General features: G+C 40.9%; 1 protein-coding gene across 1 annotated transcript in view; it reads right to left on the bottom strand.

The window, feature by feature from the left end:
- Positions 1–750: 750 nt before the first annotated feature.
- TSPAN16 (tetraspanin 16) overlaps positions 751–20,233 on the bottom strand; it is a gene marked incomplete at its 3' end in the record, with an annotated part of 28,612 nt that continues 9,129 nt past the window's right edge. Inside the window, exons 5-7 of the mRNA XM_081318925.1 lie at positions 10,528–10,707; positions 8,927–9,010; positions 751–858 (exon numbers count right to left, since the gene is read on the bottom strand). Coding sequence (XP_081175051.1) covers positions 751–858; positions 8,927–9,010; positions 10,528–10,707 — 372 coding nt within the window. The remainder of the gene's footprint in view (positions 859–8,926; positions 9,011–10,527; positions 10,708–20,233) is intronic.

Below are 20,233 nucleotides of genomic sequence, written 5' to 3'. Positions count from 1 at the left end.
CTCAGGAGATCGGGGTAGTGGTGCCGGCTTCCACGAGGTTGTCTTAGGGCAGGCACCAGGTTCAGCTGTGGTTCAATGGTTTCTCCTCCAGTTTGGAGGAAGCCCCCAGCTCCTCTCCCAGGTCAGGGCTTTTGCAGTTGCCCTCCAGTCCTGTCACGAGCTCTTCCCCACCTTCCAGCTCTTCACCGGAGCTAGCCATGGTTCTAAAGGTTGCAAAATTCCCACAGTAGGTTAATCCTCTGGGTGAATTAAAGAATGCAATTCTGGCTTACTGTCAGACCTGCCACAACTTAAACTTCTAAATAGAATTTAGAATTTAGCTCCATTTGTTGAGAAAGGTATACTTTTTTAGAGATTAACTGTATTGCATTAGTGCAAAGTCAGAACTGAAAATCACGTGCCCAAATCCCTAAGTTCTACTTTTCCTTCCCTTAACTGTCTCTCATTGCTCCCTCCAGTGGAACCAATACGGTTCAGGCAAGATGTTTTCCTAATGATCAGTCCAAGTGTAATTTGGTATGTGGCCCTCTCCTTCTTCCAGCTGGGTGACCTTGAGGCAGTGTCTCAGAGATACAGCACTTTCTTTTGTTTCCTCAAGCATTCTGCCCTTTATTCCTGTCTTCCCACAGTTTATGGCAGTCTGTCCTTACATAGTGAAGCACAAGCAAGCATAAAGTGGCAGCTGACCATGCCACTGATTCCCATCCTCTCCCCACCCCTGCTGTGTGGACACATGTGATTCAACCAGTGTCACTTCTCCTTGGCCAATTCGCTGCACAGGACAACTGTCCACCACCCAAACTGTGTGCTGAGGGATGGGCCTCTGCCTTCCCATTGGACAGCGGCAGCCTCGGGTGCCTGGGAGATGGGGGACAAAGCAGTGGCTCTGTGTTTAGAGCCCCTGACTGGCCCATGTGATTTGGGGCTCGTGCAAAGTGCTCCAGTAGGGGCAGGGGAGCAATTTACATGGTGCGGCAATGCGCATGGACTGTGTGAATGTAACCCAAATACAATACATAATATTTTGTTATAAAAGAACACTGGGGTGGGGATGGGGGTAAAGCCACAGATGTCAGTAGATCCTTCCATTTTTGCATGCTGCTTGTCAAGCGCATTATTCTCCAAAGGCACCGGAGGGCAGGACAAGAAGCAATGGGCTGCTAAACCTCACTAGAGAGAGATCCAACCTGGACCTAAGGAGAAATTTTCTGGCAGTGAAAGCAATTAACCAATGGAACAGCTTGCCTCCCGGAGTTGTGGGTGCTCCATGCTGGAGGTTTTCAAGAAAAGATTGGACATCTGTTTGTCCACGATGGCATAAGGACTCCTGCCTTGACCAGGGGGTTGGACTGGAAGACTTCCAAGATCCCTTCCAGTCCTATGATTTTATGATTCTAATCATGGTTCTATGATTGTGAACTCAGCTATTGCATAACAATGTTCTGTTAAGCAAAAGGTGTCTTAGTATGAGGTATGAACCATACTTCTTTTCCATTTTTATTTTATGTAAATGTGGCTATATACATGCTTCTGAGGCTTTCTGGTAGGAAATGGGAGGAAGGTGAAGAAAAAACATCTGCAGCAAGTGCACAAATGCAAGCTTTGTCTAATTAATCTCTCTGCTAAAGCACTGCCATTCTTTTACTCTTCAGCAGTGTGTGAGTATTACTGGCGATAGCCATGATCATTGAGCTTTAACTAGGGTTAATTATGTTCAGCAACTGCTGCAAAAGATTTAGTGGTGGATCACAATACTTAATAACTTCACAAGTCATTGGTTCTTATCAATTAAACACTTGTCTCAATACTACATATTAGTCCCTGCCCACTTCCTTCAGACCTGCATGCTTTTCCTTCTCTGATATTGATTGGGCTAGGTGTACAACTAACATGCTGTTCTCATCATAGACCTGTTAAAGACTACTGTGGAACCAGATCTGTAAGTTATTTAAAGTATCTATTAATTAAATAATGTACAACATATTTTTAAAAAATTAAGTTTAATTTAAATAGTTAAACAATCAAATAGATTTTAACACCAGGGAACTAGAGTAGTATTTTGCACCACTTTGGGATTTGCTCCACACCTGATTGATTGAATTATGTCATCTGTTTGGGGGAACTGCATCAATTTATTTGTGATAATGTTTTCATTTATTGGACGTCACCACAAAACTGCTTTTTTTCTTTGTCCTTAAAGTTTGCAGAATACTAGCAATTCAATCTATTTTCCCACTGGTGAGAACACTCATGACTCTCTCAACCCAGAGTTTCAGGATTGTGTTCCTTGAGCTTAATTTCTTCCTATTTAGAATTTTCTTTCACAGTCCAGTCACCATAATATCATGCAACTACGGTCACAGCTATTAGGGAAATCACTGCATTATAAAACTGCCTAGATTTCAGCTTCATAACTCATGAGGACTTCTGAATGCAGAGAGGAATGAGGGAAAGTAGCTGGGAAGCTTCTGGAGAATTGCCAGGGTCTTCACTATAATCAATCTTCTCTGACACAGCTTGTCATTATAGCAACTTTTTTTTTACCAACTACTATAAAATAAAGATACAGGTCCTGTGGATGGGATGGCAGCATTAACCCTATTTGTGTCAAGTAGGATTGAGGTAAATTTTGTTTATAACTGGTAATAATTTAGCGGAAGGTTAGAGATTTTGCTGGTTAGCAAAACAGAGTGAGCACTGATTCAACTTATGGTATTCTCTATGTATTCTTTGTGGATCAATGGAAGACAATTGTGGATCTTCACTTTCAAATTAATATTACTTGTTGAGAGACTGAACAGGGTGATACAGAGAACAATTTACATCCTGTGACAATACCTACCTCCCTTTCCCACAGCCGGGTCGAGACCTTAGTTGACACCTGGCAATGGGCTGCTTTGGAGGCTCTCAACTGCGTTGTCCCTTTGCGGCCTCTGACCCAGCGCGGATCCCGGCTCGCTCCTTGGTTTTCTGTGGACCTGAGGGAGATGAAGCGCCGGAGAAGGGGCCTAGAGAGCATTTGGAGATCCAGTCGGTCCGAGTCTGACCGAACACAGTTAAGATCCTTTTCTAGATCTTATCTTGTGGCAATGGAGGTGGCGAAGCGTGCTTACTTCGCCACCCTCATTGCATCTGCAGATAACCACCTGGCCGCCCTGTTTAGGGTGACCTGCTCCCTTTTAAATCAAGGGACAGGAGAGGACCCCTTGCAGGGACGGGCCGAGGAATTTAGTGAGTATCTGGTGGATAAAATCGCTCAGATTTGGGCTGGTCTGGACTCTGACTGGGCAGTATCTGATGAGGGGGAAGCGATGGGTTTGGCCGAGAACATTTGGGAAGAGTTTGATCCTGTGACTCCGGATGAAGTGGACAGGATCATGGGGAAATTAAGTGCCGCCACGTGTTTGTTGGACCCGTGTCCCTCCTGGCTGGTTTATGCGGCTCGGGAGGTTACACGAGGCTGGCTCCTAGCAGTTATTAATGCTTCCTTGAGTGAAGGGTGCTTCCCTGCCGCCTTGAAAGAGGTGGTGGTAAGGCCCCTCCTCAAGAAACCTGCCTTGGATCCAGCTATTTTAAATAACTTTTGTCCTGTCTCCAACCTTCACTTTCTTGCGAAGGTTGTTGAGAGCGTGGTGGCACGGCAGCTCCCTTTGGTCCTGGAGGAAACTGAGTATCTGGATCCATACCAATCGGGTTTCAGGCCCGGGTACAGCACGGAGACGGCATTGGTCGCGCTGGTGGATGATCTCTGGCGAGCCCAAGATAGGGGTTATTCCTCTGTCCTGGTCCTATTAGATCTCTCAGCGGCTTTTGATACCATCGACCATGGTATCTTGCTGCGACATCTTGAGGGGTTGGGAGTGGGAGGCACCGTTGTACGGTGGCTCTCCTCCTACCTCTCGGGCCGTTCGCAGATGGTGTTGGCAGGGGGGCAGAGGTCAGCCCCTATGCCCCTTAGTTGTGGGATGCCTCGGGTCGGTCCTCTCTCCCCTCCTGTTCAACATCTATATGAAGCCGCTGGGTGAGATCATCCGTGGTTTCGGGGTGAGCTATCATCAATATGCTGATGATACCCAGCTTTTCATCTCCACCCCGAACCAACCCAGTGATGCCCTCGACGTGATGTCCCATTGCCTGGAAGCGGTACGGATTTGGATGGGGAAGAACAGGCTCCGGCTCAACCCGGCCAAGACTGAGTGGTTTTACGTACCGGCATCTCATTTAGTCCAAGAGGTTCCATCTTTCGTTATGGGAGGAGAGGTGTTACCTCCCGTTGATAGGGCACACAATTTAGGCGTCCTCCTGGATTCACGACTCAGTTTTGAAGATCATATTGGAGTCGTGGCCAGGGGGACATTTGCCCAGGTTCGCCTGGTGCACCAGTTGCACCCCTATCTGGACTGAGATGCCCTACGTATGGTCACTCACACACTCGTTACCTCCCATATAGATTACTGCAATGCTCTCTACATGGGGCTGCCCTTGAAGACCACCTGGAGGCTCCAGCTGGTGCAGAATGCAGCCGCGCGGGTAGTGATGGGAGCATCCCGATACTCCCATATTACACCCCTCCTGCGTGAGCTGCATTGGTTACCGGTTGTCCTCTGGGTGAGATTTAAGGTGCTGGTACTTACCTTTAAAGCCCTACATGGCTTAGGCCTGGGATATTTGCAGGACCGTCTGCTGCCGGGAACTATCTCCCATTGCCCAGTACGCTCACACAGAGAGGGCCGCCTCAGGGTGCCGTCGGCTAGACAATGTCGGCTGGTGACCCCCAGGGGGAGGGCCTTCTCTGTGGGAGTGCCAGCCCTATGGAACCAACTTCCCCTTGAGCTCCGGATGGCCCCAGATCTCCGGTCCTTTCGCCGCGGCCTTAAAACACTTCTTTTCCATCAGGCTGACCTGGACTGACAACAGGGATTTTAATTTTTTTTTTAATTTTTAACTTCAATTTTAATTTATTCTATTGGGGCTGTTAATTTAATTCTTTTTAACTTTTGTATCATTGTATTTTATTGTTGTTAGCCGCCCTGAGTCCTTCGGGAGATAGGGCGGCATATAAGTCCCAATAATAAATAAATAAATAAATCATCAAACAACAATATCAGCCTATTCCAAGTCCTTGGGAAGAACTTGATAGATGGATAAAAATGTCAAATTCAGTCTAAATATTTGGCGGATTTGCAACAAACCATAACAATAAGGAAAGTTCATCTTCCTTTTTTCATTCCCTATCATGCCATATCAAAAAATAAAAAATAAACCTCCTAGCTCATGGATTCATTAATTAAAATTGTCCACTGGCTAATTCATCTAATATAGTGTTAGCTAATATTTTTGTTACTTAAATCAAACTCTGAAATCTTAGCTACATAATGAAATCAAAATAATTCCCAAAGGTTTATCACCTAGTGACATATAAATAGTATTGCACATGTTTCTTTAATTTAAAATTACAGTTTATTTTGTCTTTCAGAATAAAGAATCATTGAGTTAGTAAAAGCTTGCATCAATGTTGGAGAAATAATTATGATAGAAGCAGTTAATTATAATAAAAAGTGCTGAGAGCTAGATTATTATTAATGACACAATGCCTGCATCACCAAATTTGCCTATCCTACATTTGCTATCTCATGCAGTATATTTTCAAAATTTCCAAAGAGGGGATTACAGATACTTTATACAGCTGCATTGTTGGTCTGCTTTGAGAGTGGTACTGTTTCCCTGTGTGCACTCTCATCAGATCTGCTAAGCCTATGCATATTTCCTTACAAATAATACTCAAACATATTTAATGTTCTGTTTTTCAAAGTAAATGTGCCTTCTAAAAATTTCCTGGGCTTCCCACCATATAGAACAAATAGTAAACGGAACCTATTTACTTTCTTGGCATGTCAGACTATGTAATGATTTTTATAATAGTAAGGGGAAATTAATGATTGATCATTAACATTATCAAAAAGGTTCCAGATGTTGTAGCTCTCTAGCTATACAGAGCCACTGAAACTGCTTTTTTCCATTTATGAAAGAGGACAATTGTCCTGTCTCTTCACTGCAGGCACAGAGACTGACATGGCTGGTGCTTGATCTGACCAGTGGATGGCATTTTGCTTCAGACCTTTGTACCAATATGAAAATAGAGGATCAAGGAGATCACCATAGCAGCCAGCTACAAAAGAAAAGAAAAAGTGAAATGAGATTGACATAAACTGATTGCATGTTGCTTTACTAATCTGACACAGCCTATGATGTAACATGGACTTAAAATCTCCTCAAAGCCTACAGAACCTAGTCAATTACTCTTTTTTTCTAGATTTCAGAAGGATTATAGCATTTTGGAGGAAAAAATGCAGTATTTCTATGACGGTATAGTTTAACAGCATAATAATGATGATGATGATGTTGGAAGGGACCTTGGAGGTCATCCAGTCCAACCCCCCACTCAGGCAGGAAACCCGATACCATTTCGGACAAATGGTTGTCCAGTCTCTTCTTAAAAACATCCAGCGTTGGAGCATTCACAGCTTCTGGAGGCAGGTTGTTCCACTGGTTAATTATTCTATCTGTCAGGAAGTTTCTCCTTAGTTTTAGGTTGCTTCTCTCCTTGATTAGTTTCCATCCATTGCTTCTTGTCTTGCCTTTGGGTGCTTTGACTCCCTCTTATTTGTGGAAGCCCCTGAGATATTGGAACACTGCTCTCATGTCACCTCTTGTCCTTCTCTTCATTAAACTAGTATACTAGGACCAAAACTGGATACAGTATTCCAAGTGTGCCCTTACTAAGGCATTGTAAAGTGGTATTAATACTTCACATGATCTTGATTCTATCCCTCTGTTAATGCAGCCTAGCACTGTGTTGGCTTTTTTGGCAGCTGCAGCACACTGCTGGCTCATATTTAAGTGATTGTCTACTAGGACTCCGAGATCCCTCTTACAGTTACTACTATTGAGCAAGGTCCCCCCTATACTATACCTGTACATTTGGTTTTTCTTGCCCAAATGTAGAGCCTTACTTTTTTCACCACTGAATTTCATTTTGTTAGATAGCGCCCAGTGTTCAACTCTGTCCAGATCCTCCTGTATCTTAAGCCTATCTTCTGGAGTGTTGGATATTCCTGCCAGCTTGGTGTCGTCAGCAAATTTGATGAGTTCCCCATTTATCCCCTCATCCAAATCGTTGATGAAGATGTTGAAGAGCACTGGGCCCACAACAGAGCCCTGGGACACCCCACTACACACTTCCTTCCATGTAGATGTGGTTCCATTGAGGACCACATGCTGAGTACGGCCAGCCAGTCAGCCAGCTACAAATCCATCTGGTGGTGATGCTGTCTAACCCACATTTTTCTATCTTATCAAGTAGTAGTTTGTGATCTACGTTATCAAATGCCTTACTGAAGTCCAAGTAAATTATATCCAAAGCATTCCTCTGGTCCACTAATTTTGTCACTTGGTCAAAGAATGCAATAAGATTTGTCTGGCTTGATCTGTTTTTGACAAACCCATGTTGGCTTTTAGTAATGACTTTCTTTGCCTCTAGGTGCTCGCTGATTCATTGTTTGATTATCTTTTCCAGAATCTTCCCAGGTATTGAGGTCAGACTGATAGGTCTGTAATTTCCTGGATCCATTTTCCCCCCTTTTTGAAGATGGGAACTACATCAGCTCTTTTCCAGTCCTCTGGTAGTTCCCCAGTGCTCCAGGATCTTTGAACAATATAGTTCAGTGGTTCTGAGATCACATCTACTAGTTCCTTGAGAACCCTGGGGTGTAATCCATCTGGTCCTGGTGATTTGAACTCATCTAGGCTGGACAGGTACTCACTTATGATTTTCTTGCCTATCTTAACTTGTGTTTTTTTATGGCACTATTTTTGATAGGTTGGTCTGGTTTTTCCCTTTGTGTAAAGAGAGATGCAAAAAATGAGTTAAATAGTTCTGCTTTCTCTCTGTTGCTTGTCACCTTCTTGCCACTTTCACCCACTAATGGACCAATCATTTCCTTAACTTAACATGTTGAAAGAAGCTTTTTTGTTATTTTTGACTTTGGTCACAAGCCTTAGTTCATTCTGAGCCTTAGCGTTCCTTACTTCATCTTTGCAGGCTCAGGCTATTTGCTGATATTCTGACTTAGTTATCTGCACCTCTTTCTACTTTCTATACTTGTCCTTTTTATCTTTCAATTTGTCACAGAGTTCTTTATGCAGCCAAGCTGGTTTCTTTTGAGAGCTGTTATTTTTCCTCTTTGCTGGTATTGTGCTAGACTGGGCTTTTATTATCTCACTTTTCAAAATTTCCCAAGCTTCTTGAGTTGTCTTCCCCTTGAGGATTCTCATCCATGGAATCCTTCCCAAGCCCTCTCTATGTTTATTGAAATTATCTCTCTTAAAGTCCAAGACTCTAGTTTGACTGTGTTCTATTGCTTGTGCTTCCATAATATTGAATTCCAATATTGCATGATCACTTCCTCCCAAGGTTCCTGTGGCTTCAACACCTTCTATCATTTCATCTCTGTTAGTGAGAATTAGATCCAAAATGGCTAATCCCCTAGTTCCCTTCTCTACTTTTTGGGAGACAAAGTTGTCTGCTAGGTTTGTCAGGAATCGGTTTGATCTTCCACTTGGTGCAGAGTTTGTCTCCCAGTTGATGTCAGGGTAATTAAAGTCCACCATTACTATTGTGATGTGCTTCCTACACACCTTAGTTAGCTGACTAGCAAAAAGTTCATCTATATCCTCTGTTTCATATCAGATGAATGATATAGTTTTTCTTAAGTCTCTACCAAATAAAACAGTGAACATACATTATCCACAGTCTGGGATTTTGCAATAAATTTAATCAAAATTGCTTTTAGAAAGCAGATTCTTGGGTCTATGTAAATAATGTCATGAATATTAAGATCAGGAGAATGGGTCTATGTAAGCCTACCTCAACCATTCCAACTGCTAGCGCCACTCCTCCGACAATCTTCCCGTTGTGATTCAGAAACATCTCAAATTCAAACAAGCAGCCCTGAAAGATGAAGAGAATAGTGGAGAGAATTTGTTATCACTTTTCTATGTTACCAAAATCTCTTGATATCAGTACCAGTATTGATACAAGAGTCCTGGATCATTTTGCCAATTTATTGAATTCCTTGGGACTCAGGGTGCATAGTGGACAAATTCAGGTACCTTTATTTAAAAAAGCATATGTATTAATATCATTCTATAAAAATATTTTTGTCATTAGGCATCAAGCTTGGAGACAATGAATATAAAAAGGCTTACTTGATTTTAGAAAGTTTCAGCATTTTTTTTAAAAAAGGTTGTATGATATATTCTAACCTTGCCAAACAGCAAAAGAATTAGTAAAATTCTTTGCCTCTTTTCCTTGTTTGCTAGAAAAAAGAACTGTACATGTAATACATACTTCCCTCCCCCAAATTTTACTACAAATACTTCATTCATTTTATGAAACTGTCCACTTACAACTGATTCTGGGATGCCAATATTGAATCATATAAACCTCTGAAATGCATGTCTACAAAGAAAGCAGGCTGTGGGGTAGATACCAGGGTGAATCTTGACCATTCTCTTCTGAAATATTTGTTAACATTTTTGCATCTACTCCTACCAATTGTAATACACACGTGATGCCAGTTTTTATACAGAATCATGTTGCTTTCTGATTCAAATGTTGCTTTCAGCTTTTAATATATTATTTCAGTCCTCATGCATTGACCAAGGAAAACACCTATTTTCTTTTGTTATTTAAGGAACTTCTAAGCAGAGATGCAGATGCAATACAGACTGCAATAACTCCCTCCCACTGATTAAATGATGGTTTATGAAGGCAATCCTTGGTTCACGTTTCCTGTAATTCATGAATAGCTTTAATGAGGCAAAAAATGCCACAGTTCAAACAGCTTGCTATTCTGGTATTATGGTTTGAATGACTTATGGGGCCCAAATGGAATGATCCTAGCATGCCGCTTATGTACTTTGAAGGGGACTGAAATATATTTTAAAGAAAGGGAAGGGATGCAGAGAGCAATGCACTCAACAACAGCTGAACATTGACTGGAAAGCAGTTCTGTGTGCTCGGCTATTGGGCCAAATTAAGCAGTTCCCTGCCTACAAAAACATCCTGTTTTTGTAGTGTCTTGAATCATAGCAGGAACTGAAATTATAAGAGCTACCTTGAACAATATCTAGTAGGCTTTGAATGGGGATTAGAATGGTTTGGGGATAAAAACGTTGGTGACCCCCTCAGTTAGATTTTACTTACAGACTGGGTGGGGCAGGGGTAGGCAACCTTGGCTTTTTTATGACTCGTGGACTTCAACTCCCAGAATTCCTGAGCCAGCCATGCTTAGGAGAAAGAGAGGTTTCCATGCTGAGCCATGCCGGCTCAGGAATTCTGGTAATTGAAGTCCACGAGTCATAAAAGAGCCAAGGTTGCCTACCCCTGGGGTTGGGTGTCATTTTCTCTAATATAAGTTAGATCTGCCACTTTTGGTCTTCTTAAAAGTAATCCTTGCCACAAACTTGAAAAGCACCCAGACTTTTGTGATTTTTAGGAAATAAGTTTACCTGTTTATTATGGTCTATTTCAAATTGCTGACATTCTTTGCTGGATAGGCAGCAAAGAGAAGGATATTTCTCATGAGCTTGATAGAAGTAGGAACTGTTGAAATCTGCATAGTTGTTGAATCCACAGCATTTCAGCTAGAGCAGGAAGATGCGTGGGGTTTAAGTTGCCAAAAGACAGGGAAGCAACCAGAAAAGATATTGATTAGCTGAAAGATGCTAAGACATAAATTCAGTACCAATGGGAGCTTTGATACTAAAGCATTATGAGAAATAACACACTACAATTAAGATATATACATTTGGAGATTTATATTATCCAATTCATTATGCCCAATATCTTACAAACTAAATAGGCTATTTTCCAAGGTTTTTCCAGAGTTAATAAAATAGAATCGAGATTAGATGAAGTAATACTACCACTTTACAAAGCCTTATTGCGGCCATACTTGGAATACTGTGTCCAGTTTTAGTCACCATACTATAAAAAAGATGCTGATATTCTGGAAAGAGTACAGAGAAGAGCAACTAAGATGATTAGGGGGCTGGAGGCTAAAACATATGAAGAACTGTTGCAGGAATTGGGTATGTATACTTTAGTGAAAAGGACTAGGGGAGACATGATAGCTGCATTCCAATATTTGAGGGACTGCCACAAAGATGAGGGAGGCAAACTATTTTTCAAAGCATCAGAAATAATCAGGGAGATAAGCAACCTAGAACTAAGGAGAAATGTTCTAATAATGAGAATAATCAACCAGTGGAATGGCTTGCCTTCATAAGTTGTGGGTGATCCATCACTGGAGGCTTTCAAGAAGAGACTAGACAACCATTTGTCTGAAATGGATCTCCTGCTCATGCTGGGGGTTGGACTAGAGATGACTTTCAAGGTTCCTTCTAACTCTATTATTGTGTTTTTTTGTTATTCAGCTGGTTCTTCAGATTGCTGCACATATATAATTAATTATATTTTCTCAGATTTTCTGTTCCTTCTTGCACTTTATTGATGCATACAGAAATTAAAAAAGAACAGTCTAGATGCAAGTACAAATTAAATCATAAATGAAAAAAGAGACTTTTCCCACACATACACTGGTATTTATTTAAATTGTGCTTGCATCTTCCTGGTTTATTTGCATTTTCAAAAACATTTTGCTCTGCCCTTTTAATTTGCTGTGCCAATTTTTCTGATTCTATTAAATTAAATTTATGTTTTATTATTTCCATTTGTCTTTTCAATATTTTCTTTTGTGTGTTTATTTGTACTTCAAGCTCTAATTTTTTAAAATTCTTCTCTTAACAACTGATATTGTTGTCTCTTTTCATTATTTTTTTTCCGCCCTGTATGTTATCGCTATGCCTCGAAAATATGCTTTGGCTATATCCCATACATTTTGTAATGTTGTATCTTCTTTTTTATTTTCTTTGAAGAAAAAATCCATTTCTTTTGTTGCTAAGTCTATAAATTCTTTCTCTTTTAGTATAGATTGATTCAAAGTCCATCTTAATTTTTTCTGCATTCCTTTCCACACCATTTTTAAAAGATTATGATCTGCCCAAGTACCTAATTCTATTTCAATTTCCTGCATATTAACCCTTAATTCAGGCATCATCCAAATCATATCAATTCTAGACCAAGATTTATAACTATTGGAATAAAATGTATATTGTGATTTTCCTGGGTTTGTTTCTCTCCAAATATCTTGTATCCTCTATCATGTTAAAAAAAGTCTTAGGTAATCTTTTTCTTCCTTGTTTCCCCTTGTTGCCCCCTATCACCATTATTGTTTGTTCTAACATTAGAGATTTTATTAATTAAAATTTGAGAGTCCTCTATGATAAAGCGAATTAAAATAAAACAGAATGATTATAGATTGAGAGCTTTTGCTGATGACTTGGTTGTGACAGTATCTCAACCGATACAATCGGTTATAGATTTGATGGAAATTATAACTCAGTATGGTAAGGTTTCTGGGTTTAAGGTGAACAGTAATAAGACTAAGATATTATCTAAGAATATATCTATGAGTGAAAGGGAAATGTTAATTAAATTAGGTTTTGAAATAGTAAAAAAGGTTAAGTATTTGGGAGTGTATATTGCAGCTTCAAATGTAAAATTATATAAGAATAACTATGAAACATTATGGTTGAAGATACAAAGGGATTTAAACAATTGGAAAAAATTACAATTATCTTTATTGGGAAGAATTGCAGTTGTTAAAATGAATGTTCTGCTGAAGTTTCTCTTTTTGTTTCAAATGATACCTATATTGAAAAAGGATGCCAACCTTGATGAATGGCAGAAGGGTATTAATAAATTTATTTGGGCGGGGAAAAAACCAAGAGTTAAATTTAAGATTTTACAAGATGCTAGGGAAAGAGGGGGACTCAAGGCACCAAATTTGAAACTGTATTATGATGCGGTGGTCTTGACATGGGTTAGCGATTGGCTTAATTTAACTAATAAGAGAATACTTCACCTTGAGGGTTGGGATTTGGTACATGGATGGCATGCATATTTGCTTCATGATAAAAAGGTGGATAGGGCTTTCATATTCTTAGAATTGCCTTGTTGCGTGTCTGGAAAAAGTATTATTATAAGTTAAATTATAAAATACCGATTTGGGGAATTCCTGGACACGCGATAGAAGGTGTATGTATGGGAGTGAGTTTGGATATGTTTTCCTATAAGGAATTACTTAGATTGGAAGGGAATGATTGGCAACTTAAATCATTAGATGAGTTAAGACAAGAAAATATAAGTTACTCTTGGTTTCAATATACCCAATTGAAAGCTAGGTGGAAGTTGGATCAGAAGGTTGGCATCACAATTACAGATGAAAATTTAGTAAAACAAATTAGAGATTTAAATTGTGCACATATAAAGAGGATATATAATGTTTTAATTGAATTGGACTCGGAAATGGAATTAGTTAAAGATTGTATGATAAAGTGGGCACAAAATATCCAGGAACCAATTCCGTTGGATACTTGGGAGGTAATTTGGGTTAGAAATGTTAAATTTACTCAGGCTCAAAATTTAAGAGAAAATTTTTATAAAATGTTTTATAGATGGCATCTGGATCCCAAAAAGTTGTCTAACATGTATCCTAACTTACAGTCTAAATGCTGGATGTGTAGTAGTTTAGAAGCCACCTATTTTCATATGTGGTGGACTTGCAGAAATATAAAAGCTTTTGGGGTTAAAATTTGGTGGAACATTCAAAAGATTTTTAAGAGAAAGATAAAGTTCTCTCCGCAATTGTTTTTATTGGGCATTGTTGTCGATTGTGATGTTAAAGAAACCAATTTGATGTTGAATTTGACAACAGCAGCACGGTTACTGGTGGGTTACTGGAAGAAGGATAGTTTGCCTACTATAGAAGAATGGGTATTTAAAGTTTCGAATCTTGCAGAAATGTCTAAGATTTCTGCTTATTTGAAGGATCATTCACAAGAAAGATATATTTCAGTTTGGAGGAGATGGATAGATTATATTCAGAATAAATATGGGACTAAAAAGTTCCATTTAGCTTATGAGTAGATTTTAGAGGGATATTGTTATTAATTTTAGTGTTAGTACTTTGTATGTATCTATGTTAAAGGGGAGTTAAAGCACATTATGAATTTGGTTAATTTTATATTATGGATAATCTTTAGTTAGAATATGATTATTATAACTATAACCCTGTATTCAGCTCTGGGAAGTGGGGGCAGGAATGGGGGTGGTTTGGGGTGGGTGGGTTTTGGGGATGTATTGTAAAATCTTTTTTTGTAAAACTCTTTAATAAAAAAAGTATCTGTTTTTGATTTTAAAATATTTCTACCATTAATATTCTTCCTTCTTCATCTGCATAAATCATTTTGGAATCTATTGTCTCTTTAACATATATAGCTACTCCTCTTTTTTTCTATTGAGCTGATGTGTAATAGTTTTCCAAGTTTTGGATTTTTCAAAAATTTATGATGTTTTTTTGTGTGTGTGTCTTGCAAACAAATTATATCAATGTTTAATTTCTGTAGTTTGAAAATTCTTTTTCTTTTTGATGGGAATTCAATCTATTTATATTCACTGAAAAAAATCCATTTTCCTTCTCCATTTTGATTTACTTATATTTAGGTCTTGTTGATCTCGTAATCCTCTGCTCTCTTACTATTCCCTCATCTTCTTGATTCATGTTCTCTTTTTCTTCTTCCACTTGTGTAGTTGTTTCCTCTATTGTTTGTTCTGTCTGTTTCTGGCTTTTTTCATCCTCTTGTTGATGTGGTGTTCTTTCTCCCAGAAATGCTCGATATCTTTCATCAAAATCCTGCGCCTTCCACACTGAATCCAATCAATATCTTGTATTATTCCCATTGATTAGAATCCCTTCTGGCATCAGCCACCTAAATTTACTACTTTTGCAATCAGCTTTGTAGTCAAGAAATGATATTGTCTTTGAGTATCCCTTATTCTCTTGGGAATCTGTTTCAGCACTACTATTTCTTTGAGTTAAAGTGAAAGATAGATTAACAGGATTGCAGTGGCATGCCAGATAGTCATCTGTGTTGGCATTATATTATCACAAGTTAACTTTCAGCAGGAATTGTGTGATATCCGATGTGGATATAAAATCTGAGGGCTAGTAAGAAAATATAGTACTGCTTCAAGGCATTATCTCTTCATCTAGATCAGGGGTGTCAAATTTCCAGTCCTTAGGCTGGTTGCATCATGCGGAGGCCACACCCACCCCAGCTCTGGCAATGCAAAAAGAGTTGCGATATGTCGCAACAAGTCATGTGACATGGCGAGTTTGACACCCATGATCTATTCTAGATTATTTATGGAGATATTGAAGGGCATTGGGCCTAAGACAGAACTTTCAGATATTGCATTGCATGCTTCCCTCCATAAAGATGTAGTTCCATTGAGGGCTACCTGCTGAGTGTGATTTGTAGCTGGTTGTGAATCTATCTGGTGGTGATACTGTCTGTCCCACATTGTTTTATCTTTCCAGAAAGTAGGTTGTGATCTACTTTAGGGCTTTTCAACCTTTTCACAGATTGTACCACTTTTGGGACATGACAATATTTGAGTACCACCAGTGTTTAGCAAGGTCAAAGACTTGATGACTAAAAAAAAGGGGGGTTGGGTTTTACTGATTAGATTCATTTGTTGTTATAGAAATGATGTCAGAACCCATTCCTATTTCATTTCTATCTATTCCCTCTGACCCAAAATCAAATCTAACCTTTCCCTGGGTTCTGCCATACTCCCAAGGGGGAGGGGGAATGTGCTCACAGGTTTATTACCTCTGCTTCCTCTAACCGCTACAATGTAACCTTTTGCTTTCGTTTATTGCCTCTGTGTCCTCTATCTGCTACATTGTAACAATTTGCTTCCTGCATTATCTCACCCTCTGAACTTTATCTCCCTAAATCAGGGGTAAGCAACCTCGGCTCTTTTATGACTCACGGACTTCAACTCCCAGAATTCCTGAGTCAGCATAGCTGACTCAGGAATTCTGGGAGTTGAAGTCCGTGAGTCATAAAAGAGCCGAGGTTGCCTACCCCTACCCTAAACTGTCAGCTAGAACAAGGGAGGAAATAAGGAATGTAACCTCAGTGCCTGGTTTATTTCTATGCTATCAGAGGAAGATGTGAAGAAGCCACCGACCATTGCTCCCTGAACTGGAGATGGGCTGATGTTATCTCCCCTTTTCCCACAATAGACCTAACACCTGGGGATTGGCCATCCCATAGTGGCCGGGTGTACTATTGGGTGGGGTCTTGCTTGGTGATAGTTTAATCTATCATTCTGCGTGGGAAATCTCAGATCCTGTCTATTATGCATGCTATCAACTACTCTTAATAGAGTAGTTGATAGGAAGAAGTAGTTGCTGGAAGAAATCACTTCCAAGAGTTCTGCTTTCTTAAGATGTGGAATTGAAGTGGGTCCTGACATTAGACAGGATCTGCAGTAATAGTCAACCTGGAAGGAAGACCTTTACCGGGGGACTTTGCAAAATCTACAATGTTGGATGATGGGGCAGGGAAGGAAGAACCCACTGTGAAGTTGGAGCCCTCCCTCCAGCCGGGACCCTGCCAGCTGTCAAGATTCAAGACTTCCTACTCCTCAAAAGAAGAAAAGGTGGAAATGCGCAGCCACAAACCTCAGTGGTTGATGGGCGTTGGAAAGAAAGATGAGTGAGAGAAGAGATCGAGAAAGGTGACCCTGAGATGAGGCAGCCACGAACCCAGATGGAAGCAAGAAATGGAGAAATCCATTCACCTTAGTGAAGAGGAAGAAGATCACGCGCAGCACTCAAACTGGATCCTAGAGAAAGCTATTGACCTGATGAAAAGAACCCTTGGCTCTCTTGGGGATGAGAAACCTGAACCCCGCAGCTGCACCAATGCCTTGGGTTGCAGCCAGAGAGATACTGAGGGGGAATTGAAAGCTGAAGTCCCAGGGACGTCTGCTGAGATCACTGAGACAGCAGCTACCGCTTCGGCAGCCCCCACTCCCCGCTGACCCGCAGCTGCCAATCAGGATGGGAGACACCACCATCGGCAGTGAAGGTACCAATTCATCCAAAGATTCCCGCTGCTGGACGTGAAATTCAGGGAAGAGTCGCAATGCTTGGGGTTCTTCCTAACCCAAGTCCTCAGTTACATGGAATAATATGGACGAGACATCCCCAGCAACAAAGCCTGCATCTGTATCATGCAGTCCGCTCTGGACAAGGCGGACACAAATTGGATGGTGAACCTGCATGTGTCATGGTTCCGATGAATAAGACAAATCAAACAAATTGCAGGCATATTATTTATCTAAAAAGTATTAGTAATGAAACAAAACATCGGCACTCATGGAGGGATGCCAGAATCTGAAATCTCCTCCCCCCAAACCCATCGTAACACACACACAATCCCTGCCCTTATCTACACATCATAAATCACATTATCCAATTAGTTTCACATATATATTATATTTATATATATATATATTTATTAAATTTTTATACCGCCCTTCTTCTGAAGGACTCAGGGCGGTGTACAGGGCAATAAATATCAAAATATACATACAAAAGTTTAAAAAGATTAAATAATTATGCCCAATATAATACAATAATTAAAACAATGTTAAAACCAAATCCAAACCCCAAACCCATCAGACCAGGCCAGATTGTTCAAATAGATAGGTTTTTAAATGAGGTCTCTCCTCCCATTCTGTATGCAGGCTTCTTATCTTCTCAAAATAGACGTTAGAAAAATTCCCTCCAAGATTCAAAGTGAAGCAGTTTAAATAAAAGGGTGTCTCTTATATTGTCAGTGCAAAAACATGTCAATGTTTGCAGTATTGACATCCAGCCCCCCTTACAAAAAGAACAGATCCCGTAATGTAAACAACACAAGTTAGGAATTGGCTTTTGGTTTGTTGGGGTGCTTCTCATAAAACTTTTTGATAAGTCTGTCAGCTTTCACATCGTTAGATTTCACCCAAATGGCTTCAGACAATGGGTATCCCTTCCATTGTACTAGGTACTGCAATTTTCCCTTAAAGATTCTAGAGTGAAGAATACGTTTCACTTCATAATGGGTCTGACCTGCTACCCTGAGGGGTCCAGGTGCTTTCTTAGGGGGTGGTCTTAAAGTGGAGGCTCGAAAAGGTTTCAGTAAGCTGCAATGTAACACTGGGTGAATTTTCCCCAAATGTCTGGGGAGTTTCAATTTTACTGTGACCAGGTTGATGATTTTCACAATGGGGAAAGGCCCCAAGAATTTTGGTCCCAATTTCTTATTGGGTAGTTTAAGGCGTAAGTATTTGGTCGACAAATAGACCTTTTCCCCAACTTGGAATGTTCTTTGGGGAGCTCTCTTTTTGTCAGCTTGCTTTTTGTAGGTCTCAAAAATCTTATTTAAGGCCACCTTTGTATTTTTCCAAACTTCTTCCCAAACTCTCACCCAAAGATCAAGAGTCTGGGAAGCGGACGGTAACTGAGGGTATTTCGGTATGGGGTTGAATTCTTTCCCTGAACCTTTGCCAGCTTACCTCTCCTACCAGAGACAGAGGCAGGGGTTCAGGACCCCCCTTTGAAAGAAAGGAGATTCTGGCATGATGTCTTGGTTCCGATGAATAAGACAAATCAAACAAATTGCAGGCATATTATTTATCTAAAAAGTATTAGTAATGAAACAAAACATCGGCACTCATGGCAGGATGCCAGAAACTGAAATCTCCTCCCTCCAAACCCATCATAACACACACACAATCCCCGCCCTTATCTACACGTCATAAATCACATTATCCAATTAGTTTCACATATGAGGTCTCTCCTCCCATTCTGTATGCAGGCTTCTTATCTTCTCAAAATAGACGTTAGAAAAATTCCCTCCCTTCAAGATTCAAAGTGAAGGAGTTTAAACACAAGGCTGTCTCTTACATTGTCAGTGCAAAAACATGTCAATGTTTGCAGCATTGACATCTGCCCCCCCCTTACAAAAAATAACAGATCCCATAAAGTAAACAAACACAAGTTAGGAGCTGACGTTTGGTTTGTTGGGGTGCTTCTCATAAAATGTTTTGATAAATCTGTCAGCTTCCACAGCATGATTCCAATGCCACAGAGCTCCACAACTTCAACCACTTCGTGTCCTCACTGAGAAGGCAATTTGAGGACCCCCTGGCTGACCGAAAAGCATGTGAGAAGATTAAAACAGTGAGGCAAGGCAGACACCCGGTAGCCAAATATATGCAAGAATTTTGGGCCATCAGCAACAAGCTGAACTGGCCGGAAGACATCCTTCTTAGCCACTTCAAAGATGGCCTAAATTACAACCTGTATGATGCTTGCCTCCCCCGAGGGGAACCACGCCGGCTAGACGAATGGTACGTCCTGGTGGAGGAAGCAGAAATTGACCTACTAAAGAGGCACCGCCAAGGAAAGCTATGGGGCCGCTCGCCCCCTGAACTGTCGTGCGAACCAGCAAAACCACTGGCCATGGCCAAGAAGTCAACAGACTGTTTCAAATGCAGGAGAGAGGGGCATCGCACCATAGAGTGCCGCTTGAAAGTCCCTCAATGCACCCCAAATTGATCACTGGCCAGAAAGTCAGGGAAGTCCCCAGCCAAGCCACGAGAACCCGCCATGAAGGCAACAGAGGCCGTAGAGTCCCTACCCTCTGCCAAGCATGGGCAGGAAACTCCAGCCTACACTGCAGGAGTGGTGGATTCCTCGGACAACAACTCAGAGGACGAATCCCTGGTAAGTGGACCCATCACGCCCATCCTCAAGACAGTGACTATATTAGCTCCATGCCCAAAGCTGTCAAAATGAAAGCCCTCATAGGCTCTGGCTGCACCGGCTGCCTCATTAGCCTGACACTTGGGGGAATTGGTGAGGAGGCTGAAAAGCCGATCTTGTTCAGCCAGTTAGATGGGTCCATAGCAGGGGCAGTGGGGGTGCCAGCTACCCTAGCCTAGGAATGGAATGCCCAGTGATCCTAGGGCTGGTGTGGCTAAAGAAAAGCAACCCCTGGATAGATTGGAGGTTGGCAGAGCTCAAATTCCCAAAAGGGAATCATGCGAACTCAACACCCCAAGGAGCCCTACCAAGCCCAGGAGTGGAGAAAGTATTGGTGGGAAAAGGGGTTACCCGAAATACTGGAGGAATAGCGAGAC

Source organism: Vipera berus (genome assembly GCF_964194415.1).
Source record: "Vipera berus genome assembly, chromosome: 2".
Taxonomy (NCBI): domain Eukaryota; kingdom Metazoa; phylum Chordata; class Lepidosauria; order Squamata; family Viperidae; genus Vipera; species Vipera berus.
This window is presented reverse-complemented; position numbering and strand designations above follow the sequence as displayed.